Source organism: Hyperoodon ampullatus, assembly GCF_949752795.1.
Source record: "Hyperoodon ampullatus genome assembly, chromosome: 5".
NCBI classification, from domain to species: Eukaryota; Metazoa; Chordata; class Mammalia; order Artiodactyla; family Ziphiidae; genus Hyperoodon; species Hyperoodon ampullatus.
Genome location: NC_136918.1, coordinates 47115668 through 47130384, shown reverse-complemented (window position 1 = coordinate 47130384; position 14717 = coordinate 47115668). Strand labels below are relative to the sequence as shown.

The following is a 14717-nucleotide window of genomic DNA, read 5'->3' as shown; positions in this document are numbered from 1 at the left end:
AGGCTCAGAAGATTTCTAGCTTTTGATTAATATTAGCCTCTCTTTATTCCCAATCAAATGCTTAATGGAAATCAATGTATTAAAATTAGATCCATAAGAGCTAAGAGTAAAAGACAAATCTCTCAGAGAACAAATAACCTCAGCACTGTTCATGAGCCCTTAAAACCAAGACTCTCTTAAGGTTGGATCTTGGTAGAACATCCAACAAGAATATTGGAAGAACATCATGGTGACAGCTAATGTCAGTAGTTATTTCTTTTTCCTTCCTCAAAATCTTTTCAGCTCTGTTCTTTACAACCTCAAAGAAATGTACTCCCTTGGGAAAGATCAAATTTCACCCAACAGCAAAAGAAGTAACATCTATGAGATGCCACCCTCCTCCAGCTCAATATTCCTCAGTTCATTCTAGTCCTGGGTGAGGCTTAAGGGATGACTGAGACTTGAGCATAATGTTAATCAAGGTCAAGAGGCTGGGCCCTCCCAGCAAGACCTCCCAACAAAATCTAGAAATGCAAATGAATTTGCCCCTTACCTGAAAGAATGGCAAATTGTCTGTGAAGTTGTTCAATTATATCCACTGCCACCAAGGGCCTGATTTCCTGCTGCATAATTTCATCTGCACAAATAAAACACAAAGTAGGTTAAATCCTTGCAAATTATAAAGAGAATTTAAAGGAAGAAAGGGAAGTTCCACTACTAGGGAAGTCTGGAACTTACCAAGATATGGTTATGGGCACATTATTCTCTTGAGAACTCAATTCCTGAAGCAGGGATGGATCTGGGTTTTGTGTGGTTTGACACTTATACACATGAGCACGGGACATTTCTAGTGCCTCTCCCAAGGTTCTGGGAGTGGTCAGTGCAAGGAAGAGGCCCTGAAGCTTAAGCTTCAGTAGCTTCACAGTAAACCTGCTGGGATGGTCTCATTACCAAGGGAAGTGCTTAGAGGTCTGCCCATTCCTTTGGGTCTGCAGAAGGACATTTTAAACACACACAATGTAAGTTACCAGAGTTCATCTCAAACTGGGTCAGAAAATCAATCTGGGACTTATGAAGGTTCTTTTGTTTTTATTCCTTCCCTCACTTTCTGCCTTTTTGTCTTTCTCTTAGTCACCTCCATTCCTTTTTTTCCCCTTCCAGAATACTTCAAGGAGCCTCTTCCCACTGACAAACATGTTTAATGAAGCACACTCCATTTTGCTAAATAAAGACGCTCCTTACTGAATAAAAGGTTACAGGTTCCCAAAGCAAAAATTCAAACCTTTCAAGCACAAACCTGCAAATGTCCTCTAACCACGAGTGATTTATAAGCACTAAGGTCTGCATTCTATCCATTTGGGGAAAGGGTACTAAAGAGAGGGGAAGAAGACTGAGTGGCACCTCTTAGCCTGGGCTGGGAAGGGGAAGGCATTTTCATGCTCCCTCTGCCTACAATATTATTATCCTCATTTAACTATTTGCCAGGGAACCTCAAAAAATGAACTAGTTATTGTTTCTACAGCAGTTAAACATCAGGTTAGATTAAGGTACAAAGCCTTGTACGCTGATGCGAAACAGGTATCGCCTATTGTTTTGGCATGGAGCCAGGTTAATGTGATATTCTAATATTGATCAATCAGAAAGTAATATTTGGGAACCTCCTCCCAGAGCCTTGGTTTCCACTTCTCAGCTTTGGTGTAAAGGTTGCAGGAGACGATGCATATGGAGATGTACATAGTAGGTGCTAAGTAAACACTAGTTACATTCATCACTCTGGAAAGACCTTGCCTATATTTGCTTTCTGAAAGTCTCCTAAGGGGTGGGGCAAGTGCCGCTCAAACCCCAAGACGCTTTTCAGTGAATTCTACCACTGTTTCTGGAGGAAAGGACTTTCCACTGTGAATTCACTACAAATTCAAAGACGCCTGTATCACTGCTACAGGTGTTGCCTCTTACAACCTGCCTGTATATAATGATGACACTGTAGTTATATTTTACGAAAAAAGAAGGGCCTTCTCTGCTAGATAAGCAAAGTAAAGCCCCTAACAGTAAAAAGATATGAAGTCTGAGATCTGCTTAAAAATATTCCAGAATCCCCTTCTGCCAAAAACATACAGGGAGCAGGAAATGGCGGGCGGGGGAGATGAAACCAGATTGACAAAATGCGGATAATTGTTGAAATTGGTTGATGGGCCCTTGGCAGTTCATTATAAAATTCTTTCGCATATGTTTCAAATTTTCCATAATAAAATTTAAATTACAAATGGACAAGAAAATAGAAAGTTTAAGCAGAAACAGGAGTTACGTAACTGAAGAGTTTTTCAGAACACAATCTCCCAGTGGTCTGGGAAAGTGGCATACTCAAAAATACAGCTGGTTTATTATTTTTCCATACCTGAGGGAGTCTATTTAAGGGACAATGACCCCAAAGAAAAACCAATATCATGAGATGCAATTTATTGTTATTGTACCTCAATATTTGAGATGTGCTTTAAAGTAAACATTTTAAATTAAGGAGGTAAAATCTGAAAGAAACAAAAGAAGTGAGTTAAGCTAACCATCCCCCCCCACCCCGTCCCATCTTATTTTTTAAATGAAGAAACGGAGAGATTGTGACCTTGCCTGTGGTCACACAATAATTTAAGTGTGGAGCCTGGGTCAGCCCTGGATTACTTGACTCTAAGAGGGCAAATGTGATGGAGTTTCTAGACCCTTGGCCTTGAGGAGCATTGGCTTCTACCACCCGAGACGTTGACTAGTGTCTCTCATTTTGGGAATCTGTGGAGGATTGTCCAGCCTTCCAACAGAGACATTTTCACCTGCCTCCTGTGGTTACCAAAGGAACAGGACTAAAATCTACGATTTGTTTTTCCAAGAATAGAAATGAGCTGGTTTGCCTTTGGCCCAGATTTTGCTGAGACAGCCTGGCCCCCAGCCAGGGAGTGACATGGTTATCCTTGAAGACTTCCCAGTGAAGGAACCTCATGACCCAACCTGTCCAGCTGCAACAGAGCATGAGGGTTTCTCAGACTCAGCACTGACCCAGTGCATGGAGATGACCTCAGACACACCCAGCTTTTAGTGATGCCTGACACCTGTGGGCCATGCACAGTTCAGCCTCAGTTATGCTCTGTACCAGAGGAAACACACAGACCAGCTCTTGCTGCTGGCAGGCCCTGCTACCCACTCCTGTAGAGATGGGGTAGGGAAGGGAGTGTAGGAGCTCTCTGGTCTAAAGGAACACCTCCCCCTGCAGTGGGAAGGAAGCTGCCTCAGCCCTACATGCCAAGAGTTGTTTCTGCCAATTTCTAGCTGGGCAACCACAGCAAGAACATGCTGAGCCTTAGCATCCACATGTGTAAAATGGCTTTTACTTCTCCAGGAACAGTTGGGCATGGCCAGTGATGACCCACTGAGGTGGTGGTACCTGCTGCACCCTGCAGGCCCCTCGGTCCTGTGTGGAGGCTTCCTGCTTCCTATTTTTGATGCATGTAGATTACGGAGAAACTTGTCTCTTTGTAACCCACACAAGGCAAAGTGAAGTAGTATTTGAATTTCAACACAATTTCTATTCTAGGCAAAGTTACAAATAGATCTGGGAAAAACTTGTCCCTTTTCTATCTCTGTGATTATATGTTACCCTGGACCCACAGTTCTAAAACTGCAGGAAGTATCCACAAAGGTCTCCTAGGTGATGGAGTACAGCCCAGCACATCCCATTGGAATTCAGTTGTAGGCAGCAAGAAACACCTTTGTGTTGTCCACCCCCCAAACCCCACACCCCCATCTGAGAGAAATGTGGACTCTGGGGCAGGACCCTTCCTACTAATTGCATCCTCCTCCTCAAGGCAGAGGGCAGGAAACTGGCTGATAAAAGCTGATGCAGTCTAACTGTTGCAACTAGTAAGGAATATAGCACAGTGAAACCCTTAGCCTCTTCTCTTGCTGTTCTGAAATTTCAGTCACACTGGGATTTAAAAGACTCAAGTATGGTCTGAGGGAAAAGGAACCAAAATACTAAATAAATAAATAAACAAATAAATAAACTACTTAATTAATAAGTTAAGGCGTAAAAGTATGATCTGACCCAAGAGGGAAGGCAGACCCAAGTTTGACAGATCCTGCTGCATTACTATTGAATACTTTGCCCAGGGAATCTGGTGGGCAGAAAGGATGGAAGGGTCGGTTGTTAGCTGAACTAGGAATGGGACCAGGATCTGCACTCAGCCACTGCTAGTGACACTAATGAGAGCACCAGCTGTGAGCCAGCCCTAAGAAGACACTTTACAGATAACTTGTTTAATTAGTTAGACAATGTAAAGGAACGCACCCTAGCACTAAAATGAACCTCCTCCAGCCCAGCCTGCCCTACCACTCCCACAACTAGAACAGATGTGACTGCTGAGTGGACCAGAGGCTCTGAGGAATCAGTTGCTGGGTGGTTCAAAAAGGCACCCTGGAGTCATGCTGTGTTTCACTTCTCTTTCTTATTGGCCAAGTTAGAAAGAACACAAACCCATTTTCCTTCTTCTACTGCCTCCTATGCTACAGCGATGCTTAACCTGAACCAGAAGACTTAGTATTGAAGTTTGTCCATAAATTAACATTGAGTAAGAGGCACTTGAAAAGCAGATGGAAGAATTTTTAAAGGAGAAATTTAGAAGATTTTAAAAACCAAGAACACTAAAAAATGTCCAACGGGGCTTCCCTGGTGGTGCAGTGGATAGGAGTCTGCCTGCCGGTACGGGGGGACACGGGTTCGATCCCTGGTCCGCGAGGATCCCACATACCGCGGAGCAACTAAGCCCGTGAATCACAACTACTGAGCCTGCGCTCTAGAGCCCACGAGCCACAACTACTGAGCCCACATGCCTAGAGCCTGCGCTCCGCAACAAGAAAAGCCACCGCGATGAGAAGTCTGCGCACCGCAGCAAAGAGTGACCCCCGCTCACCGCAACTAGAGGAAGCCCGCGTGCAGCAATGAACACACAATGCAGCCAAAAATAAATATAAACAAATAAAAACAAATTTTAAAAAGTCCAACTTCCTAGTAGTCAAATAATGTAATTAAAACAGCAATAGAATTTCTCATTTCATCCATAAAATAACACACAATGCTGGGGTTCTGTTCGGAAACTAGTACTTCTGCATAGCCTTGGGGAGTAAAGCTGGTAGTGTCCTTCCAGAAAGTAGTTTCACAATATTTTACCCAGTGATTATTGTGTAGATTACATACTAACCCCCCTATATACATCATCTTATTTAATCCTCAAAACAACTCTAACAGCAATATGGAACTAGATTTGCAATAGCTTGTCCAGGGTCAAGCAGAACCAGAATTTGAACCCAGCTCATTCTAAACTCCAAAGCCCAACATGGTAACCATTACAATACAGAGCTTCAATACATAGTCATCAAAATCTTCATAACCTTCTACCCAGTCATCCTATATCTGGAAATGTATCCTGAGAAAATAACAAAATAAAAACTTTATACATAAAAATGTAGACTGGAACATTATTTATAAGAGTGAAAAAATGGAAGCAATCATGATATAATTATGAATACCACGTCATAGAAAAAGATTTAAGATGTAATTTCAAGAACATAAAAATCACATGTATGGTGAGATTGAAGCCAGGTTCAGAAAGAAAGAGGAAAGCAGGTGGAGTGTGTGTGCACATGGGTACAGGCATATGAGAAAGGAATACAAGAAATAGTTGTTTTAGGGCTTCCCTGGTGGCGCAGTGGTTGAGAGTCCGCCTGCCGATGCAGGGGACGCGGGTTCGTGCCCCGGTCCAGGAAGATCCCACATGTCATGGAGCGTTTAGGCCCGTGAGCCATGGCCGCTGAGCCTGCGCGTCTGGAGCCTGTGCTCCGCAACGGGAGAGGCCACAACAGTGAGAGGCCCGCATATCACACACACACACACAAAAAAGAAATAGTTGTTTTAGAGTGATGGAATCCTATTTGGTTACTCCCTTTAGTTTACATAGAGAAAAGTATGCTCTGGTAGTGTTTATTTTTTATGCTAATAGGACTTTATTGAAGTATAATTTACATGCAGTACAATGCACAAATATTAAATGTACAGTTTGATGAATTTTGACAAACACATACACTAATGTAACCACTAAACAGATCAAGATATGAAACATTTCCATCACCCCAGGAAGTTTCCTTGTGACCCCTGCCCAGGCCCTGTAACCCTCCCTCCGATAAACATATGTGTTAAAGACCACACGGGTGCCTCTGTCCTCAGGACCCAGAACTCAGGGCTGGCAGAACACACTGTACCCTGAACAGCTACTCTCTTAACACCATTGGGGCTCCAGGGAAAGACTTCTCCACATCTCTTGGTCTATATCCTCAAAAGAAAAGGTGCACTGCATCCAAATGCTATGATGGCTTGTGGGCTGTGCCACTGCTTGTATCAGGGACAGACACTGCTTCAGAGTGCTGGGAGGATTTGAGCAGCGGAAGTGCTTAAGTAAGAGAAAAACAAATCAATTAACTTGTCAAATTCTTCCTCTCACACAGCATGAATGCTGTAGATTCTTCTTTTTTAATTTATTTTTTACATCTTTATTGGATTATAGTTACTTTACAATGTCGTGTTAGTTTCTGCTGCACAACAAAGTGAATCAGCTATATGTATACCTATACCCCCTCCCTCTTGAGCCTCCCTCCCACCCTCCCCATGTAGATTCTTATATAATGAAATATGTCCAGTACTACTGAGCATCAACATTCTCACTTTTTTTCTTCCAATTCATGATGCAAATATATTCAAAATTTGAACTCCTTGAACACAATTACATTTTACTTAGATCACATTTACTTTAGATCACTGCTCTCAATGGAGCTCAAATTATGTGAAAATCTCAATTATCACAACATAGTGCATTTGCTGACATGATTAGAAAACAAATTTTATGGGTTAACTAATGCCTTATGGGTAATGGATATTTTTATTACTCATCCAAATTTCAATGGCCCATCAACACAACACTCAGATGCATGCAATAATTCAATTTATTCATCTTTGCTATTTTCTGATTTTTAGTCATATAAAAACCATACCTTTATGTACTTTAAATCTTGTTCTTATGGGGGTGTGTTTATCAAGTTAAAAGAATAGTACTTTTTATTTAAATGCCATATATGGGCCTCTATTTGTACTCTTGCCTCAGGCTCTGCAAATGCTTGTTTAAAACTGCTTTGAGAAGTGATGAGATATTATTAGGCATAAGGATTTCTGTTTTGTTTTGTTTTGTTTTTGCAGTATGCGGGCCTCTCACTGCCGTGGCCTCTCCCGTTGCGGAGCACAGGCTCCGGACGCGCAGGCTCAGCGGCCATGGCTCAAGGGCCCAGCGGCTCCGCGGCATGTGGGATCCTCCCGGACTGGGGCACGAACCCGTGTCCCCTGCATCGGCAGGCGGACTCCCAACCACTGTGCCACCAGGGAAGCCCCAGGATTTCTGTTTTTCAATGCTTATCCAAATCCCTTTTCTTTTTTTATTACAAAAAAAATGTTTAAGCTTATTAATTTCTGTTGACATCTCACATGTGCCCTTGCATGAGACAAGCACTGCACCAAGGTGGAAGTTTTTATGCAAAGGGTTTCCTTAGCAACAATAGCTGGAGGTGACATTCTCCTGCAGTCCTTCATAACTCCAGGAGAGGCAAACCAGCTCTGCCACCTGGGGCATACTGAATAAAAAGCAATCAAGGCCCTGCAGGAAATTAAGAAACTGTGAAAATACCTGATCCCTCCCTCTGTTAAGGCTCTCAAATTTTAGCACTAGGTTTCAAAGTGACCCCACCTGCATTTTAATCAATACTGCCCCAGAGAAGTGCTCTCAAATTACAATGATATATAAATCACCTGTGCTTTAAAATGCAGATTCTGATTTAGTAGGCCTGGGGTGGGGCCAGAGATTCTGCATTTCTAACAAAACTCTCTTGATGCTGCTAATTCAACAGAGAAGCAAGCACATGTTGAAGTTCCAAGACTTTAGACCATTCTTGTTCCTTTCCCGTTGCTTACGAAAATGCAGCTCAGGGGGAAAAAAAAAAGTTTTTATTTAGGTTGTTCCCTAGTGCTTCTCCTATCATTCAATAAAAATAATCATCTGTATGTATGCAAAGTATATTTGAAACTGAGGCCTAGCTGGTATAAACTTTTGGCCTACATTTCCTGCTGTGTTGATTTTAGGATCAGCACCCTGGGAAACAAGCCAACCCCACCTTTAGCACTTGTTATACCTCTCCTTCCAGCAAGCCCAAGCCCTACCCCAGTGCTCAGTGTGGGCCCCTTAATGCAGCGGTCCCCAACCTTTTTGGCACCAGGGACCGGTTTTGTGGCGGTGGGGGTGGAGGCGGGGGGTGGGGAGGGGAGTGATGGTTCGGGCGGTAAGGTGAGCGATGGAGATCAGCAGATAAAGCTTTGCTTGCTTGCCTGCCACTCACTTCCTGCTCTGCGGCCCAGTTCCTAACAGGCCTCGGACCGGTCCCGGTCCACAGCCCAGGGGTTGGGGACCCATGCTTTAATGCCTATCCTCTCCTCATTCTAGGGCCACTCCCAGCCCGGGATTCAGTCAAGTCAGAAGCAGTGTCTTTGGTAAAACAACAAAATATGGTCTAATGTGATGAGATGAGAAGACTAGCTATGATGAATGCTCATTCGACATGGCATTCTTCCAAAAGATTCTGCACTTTCATTTCTTTCTAAAGCTCTTAGAGGAAAAACTATCTTAACAAAGGAATCAAAGTGGTAGGATCTTAGACATTTTAGCAATATGATGGATACACAATTTTATTTTTGCTTAAGAAAAAGCCGTGGAGGCTCTGGCTAAACATTCCTGCCTTCCTCTCTCAGTGTATTCATTCATTCAGGTACTATGGAAGCAGAATGAAAGAAACTGGACTTGCATCCCAGCTCTGCCACTAACCAGCCCCTACACCTTCAGGTTCTCCCTCTGTAAAATGGGAGTGGATAATAATTAAAAATATCTCCTCCTAGGGCTTCCCCGGTGGCACAGTGGTTGAGAGTCCACCTGCCGATGCAGGGGACACGGGTTCATGCCCCGGTCCGGGAAGATCCCACATGCCGCAGAGTGGCTGGGCCCGTGAGCCATGGCCGCTGAGCCTGCGCGTCCGGAGCTTGTGCTCCGCAACGGGAGAGGCTACAACAGTGAGAGGCCTGCGTACCGCAAAAAAAATAAAATAAAAAAAAATAAAATCTCCTCCTAGAGGACTGTTGTGAAGATTAATACTACCATTTATTGAGCACTTTCTACCTACTGGGCACTGTGCTACATGCTGATGAAATAAAAATCATATTGTAAGGCAAGACAAGAAAAATTTAAACATAAAATTTTTCTCTGCCCTTTGGCCTCCTCCCTCCCTTCTAGTGTGCATTACACATTAACCAGACCTCGCCAATAGCAGAAATACATGCTCAACCATAAAGATCAATTTTTCTTCTTCTGGTGCCAGCCATATAACTCCTTAGAAGATAACATTCCTTTCTCAATCCCATAAGGGGTCATGATGACCCACCACTCACCTTGCCTGTGCAGACATCTTTGGTGAACTTTATGTAAAATGCCAATAATCATTTCCCTTAAAGATAGCAATCGGTGCAAAACAGACCAGTCAGACCACCTGCAGAGATACTGGGCTGCACCTAATGGAAGTTCTTAGCTTAAATACTTATTAATGACCTTATTAATATTACTAGCTATATTACTTGTATTCTGCCTATTTTATAAGATTGTTTCTTGCATTACCAAATGTGTGACTAGGCGACTTGAAACGACTGACTAAATATATAGTTCTATAAGATCAATGATTATACTAGTGTAACTCTAGATATGGGAAGAAGCAATAAGAGGGAACCATAACAAACTAGTAAGACAGCAGGTCCAGAGGATTTTGGCTATTGTTAGGAGGGCCTAGTCCAGTAATGGCGCATTGAGTGGCCTATCCAAAAGCTCCACGCCTGACCTAAGAATGAGCATTCTTAGTGTCGTGGGACAAATTGGTCACGAAATGCCTCTCAAACTTTGGTTGAAATTCAGACTGAAAGGGAAGGGACTGTAAAATAAAGAATATTGTCTACCATCCAGTTCTGCAAGAATCAAGTCATTAGCCACTGCTGTCACTGACCAACAATACACTCTGAAAGGAATTCAAGGCGAAGATCAGGATGAGGCACTTTGTGCTCTGGGAAAACCGACAGAACTGGCCCTCAGCTAGTTAAATATTTCCAGAAGAAAATTTTATGAATCTGGTTCTTTCATCTTCCCATACTTAGAAAAGCACTAAAACCATTAACTCAGAGATCCTTCTACCAAGTAACAAGTAACCTTCTACCAAGATGAGTGCTTGACTGCATGTACCCCTTGATCAAAATCACGTATACACTAGCCTTGCCCCCTCCTTACCTCTTCAGAACAGTTCTCAGAGCTCTTGGAGAGACTGTCTCCTGGGTTATAATCCCCAGGTTGGCATGAATAAAAATTTCCATTTCTTTCTTAGATAGACTATTAATTTTTTCATTGACAATGCTTTACATACATTATCTCACTTAATTAAAATAACATATGAAAATAACTTGTATATAATAGATTCAACAGAAGCCAATTAAATTTATCATCCAGTTCTTTGAGCCATGATCTCAAGAATACCACGATACATTTTTCTCAAACACCCGCATTACTGCCACCCACTGGTGATTTGCTTTGAAATGCTGCTCATAAATTCCCCACTGATGTCATGTGACCTCTTTCTCTTTTCACTATGAACTAAGTTTGATAGAACTTGTCATGAGGTTGGAAGAACTCAGGAGCAGAAGGGAGATTTGAATTAGACTGAAATATAAATAGGGATGTAGTATATGATAAAAGTGGCATTTCCCATGGGGCCAGAGGGAGATTACAGATTCCCTCACTACCTGATAGTAGAGTATTCCTAGGAAACCTTTTGTAAGTCAAAAGGGCATAAAGCAAAGAGGCAATTACCTCAGTACACATCTTGCTAATAGATGCATGAAATAAGTTGAGATAAAGCATAGATGCTCACTGACACAATTCAAAGCTATGGCAGCTTGATGCAGACATGCTGAGTCTAGTTCCAGGGGAAGGAGCTTGGTGGTACCACTCTGCGTGTGCACTGCCTCTATAATGGCTCACTACTAAACAAATGTTGAACACTTTTTGCTTTTCTCCTAAAAGTGAAAATCTTCTTTGGAGTTCTTTTGGTTAGCAAAAACAGGTACTAACATAGGTCTTTCATAAAAGCAAAATGGCCAAAGCAAACTTTCGAAAAGCAGGGTATACCTGTACTCAGCAAATAGTTCTGGGTCACAAATAGAACTTGGCCATAACGGGACATCACGTATAGTGATTAAGAGCATGACCTCTGGTGTCACAACGCCTGAGTTCAAACCCTGGCTCTGCCACTTACAGCAGAATAATCTCAAGCAAGTCAATGAACTTCCCTGTGCCTCAGTTTTCCTGATTTGAAAATGAGGGAAATTATAATACATCCACCTAGTATGGTTGTTGTAAGAACTGAGTTAATGTTAGAAAACTTAAGAAAAATTCCCAGTATATAGTAGGTGCATGTACAGGTATTTTATTATTGTCAACAATGTTAAGTTGTATCCAAATTTCACTTTTTGCATCAAAATAAACTCCAGCCACATTAAATAATGAAATGACAGAATTACTAAAAGAAAATATGGGAGAACACTTTTATAATCCTGGAATTGGAACAGCCTTTCAAAGTATGACAAATCCCAATAAGAGTGATAGATTTACTAATTTGAAAACTACTTTGGCAAGGTCAACACACCTTTAACAAACTCAAAAGAAATGTAACCAACTGGAAAATTCACAGCACATGTGGCTGATAAAAGGCTTATCTCCCTAGAATAGAGAGAGCTCTTACAAATTAATAAAATTCACAAGAAATAGGTATAGTGGGCTGGATGGTCCCTCTGCCTTCAAAAAGAAAAAAAAGAAAAACATACAGCCATGTCCTAATCCCCAATACCTGTGAACATTACCTTATTTGGAAAAAAGGGTCTTTGAAGACATGATTAAGGCTCTTGAGAGGAAGAGTCTATTCTGAATAATCCCAGTGAGCCCTGAATGCAATCATAAAAGAGAGAGGGAAACAGAGGAGATCTTATGAAGATGGAGGCAGAGATTGGAAGGATGCAGCCACAAACCAATAAACACCTGGAGCCATCAGAGGCTGGAAAAGACCAGAAACTGAATTTCCCCTAGAGCCTCTAGAGGAGGGGGGCAGTACCCTTGGTTTTGGATTTCTGGCCTCTAGAACTATGAGAAAATAAATCTCTGTTTTTTAAGCCATCAAGTTTGTGGTGATTTGTTACAGCGACCGTAGGAAACATACGTCAGCCACAGACTGAGAACAGACAATTCACAGAAGAAATACAGCCAGTGAATATATATATATAATGTTTAACCTCACTAATAAATTAATGTAAATTAAAACAGAATGAGTGCTTTTCTGCCTGATAGACTGGCAATTTTTTTAAAGATAAATAACACAGCGTTGGTAAGACTGTAGGCAAATTCTCTATAGGTAAAAGTATAAACAGGTACTTTTTTAAAAATGTTGATCAATTTGGAAATATCTGTCAAAATGTTAAATATGCAGTCTTCTGGCCAAGAAATTCCATGTCTAGGAATTTAACCTATGGAAACAGTAACACAAGGGCAAGATGAGTGAGTACTAAGATGTTTATTACAGTATTGTTCCTCTAGGGCAAATGTCCATTAATAGCAGATTGGTTAAATAAAAGATGAAATAGCCATACAACAGAATACTAGGGAGCCATTAAATATAGTCAGGCAGATCTATATGTACTGATCAGAAAAAAGTTCAAAATGTATTAAGTTTAAAAAAACTAAAGCAAGATACAGAACAGAATGTTATCATTTATGTTAAGTTTATATATATATATATATATATATATATATATATGGAGGGACATATATTTGAATGTATTTGCGATGAGATATTGAAGCAGAGATGGCTAGATGCCCACTCAAAATTCACAGTTCCTCTTGCATACAGTAGCACTATCATTTGAAGGTGGCTGCCTGGCCAGAAACTCCATCTCCCACTCACCTGCCCTACCTCCAGTTACCCCCATGTAGCTAGTGAATGCCAATGGGAGATGAGCAAAAATGATGAGTTGGGGTATTTCAGAAATAGGTGTGTCTTCACCACTGTTTCTTTTCCCTCCTGCAGGCTGCAAGGTAACAACTCTGAGCCAGAGGATGACAGACCTACAAGATAGAAGCAGGCAGGGTCCTTGAAACAGTCTGAGGGAAAACGGCTACCCGACCAGGGACATTGTATTGGAGTGTATTAATCCAATGAAATTTAGGGGTTGTTACAGCAGTTGGTGTTACCCTAACTTACAGGCGTGCATTCATTTTCTAATATTTTAAGTACATTTTATTCTCCTTTTAAAAAGAAAAAATGGGAGAGATAGCCAGTGAAAAAAACAAACCCCAACTTCTGACTCTCCCTGAACCCCCAACAATTAAATAATATATGAGTCTTGATTAGCACATACTTTAATCAGTGTGCCATCTCTTGAGTTTCATTCCCTTAGCCCCAAGAAATCAGTATTATACCAAGAAGTCGACTGATAGCATTCCATGAATGTAAGATTGCAGTAATGTCAGAAAGGCCATTTAGATACTCATAAAACTTGCATTAAGAGACTCAAACTTTTGTTGTTGTATCGCGTCACAGAATAAAATGACTGACAGCCAAAGTACGTAGGCAAACATTTCACAATCTTTTATAGTGGGAAAAAAAGAAAAGCAACAATAGTGTATGTAATGCTATAAGTTTAGGATTCAGAAATCTTCATATTCATCTTTCCTATTACTTCCTCTCCTCACGATCAACAAGACTGTAAACCTCTTATGATTTAACTTTAGTAAAATTAGGGCAATCATTTACACCTGAATTCAAACTCTGTAAGGATTTGTGTGCATGCTCAGGTGAGCACCTATGTGTTTTAAGAATGGAAAGCAAAATCTGATTAACAAGCTGTTCTTTCTTAAGTAGCAAATATATAGTAGCCCTTGCATGAATCGTGTCTCAACCAGAAAGTATACTGGAACAATTAAGAATTTGTTTTAAAAGCATACTTCTCCATTCAATAATTCCCCTCCCTTGAAGAAATAGGTTCTAAGTATAGATAAAGAGTAATGAGAGAGACAAAGACATTTGCTTTAATCACCTTTCCTAGTCTGTGATCTAAGGGGAATAAATATATTATAAACATTTTCAAGGAAAAAAAAAGACCGGGGGTTAGGGAGGAATATATCAATAAGCCCATGCATGAAAGAAGCAGTCTTAGAAACAAGCAGCTGCTTCAGCTCTTAGAGCATCTGTCTTATTGTCTTCCAAATACATGTAAGGCATACTTAAAATGCTGTTCCTTCTCACCCAGCCCACTGAAGAGAAGTGGTTTTCTTTTTTATTCCTAAACCACCAGTCTGTTATCAGCTGATGTGTCTAACATGAAGTCTCAGCATTTCATATTTAATGCTTTTCTTCAGACTTAACATTTTTCTTCAGGAATATGAATTTCATAATCTGGATTCTCATTTTCATTTTACAAAAGCAATTATATTGGTTATTTTTTAAAAATAAAAAATACAACTAAATAAAAA

The 14717-nt window shown here is 41.1% G+C and overlaps 1 protein-coding gene across 1 annotated transcript in view; it reads right to left on the bottom strand.

Annotated features, from left to right (window-relative positions):
• The window catches only part of MCF2L2 (MCF.2 cell line derived transforming sequence-like 2), a gene marked incomplete at both ends in the record, with an annotated part of 227958 nt that overhangs the window by 196805 nt on the left and 16436 nt on the right, over positions 1-14717 (bottom strand). The window contains one exon of the mRNA XM_079705223.1: positions 533-616. Within this exon, the coding sequence (XP_079561349.1) occupies positions 533-616 (84 nt within the window). The remainder of the gene's footprint in view (positions 1-532; positions 617-14717) is intronic.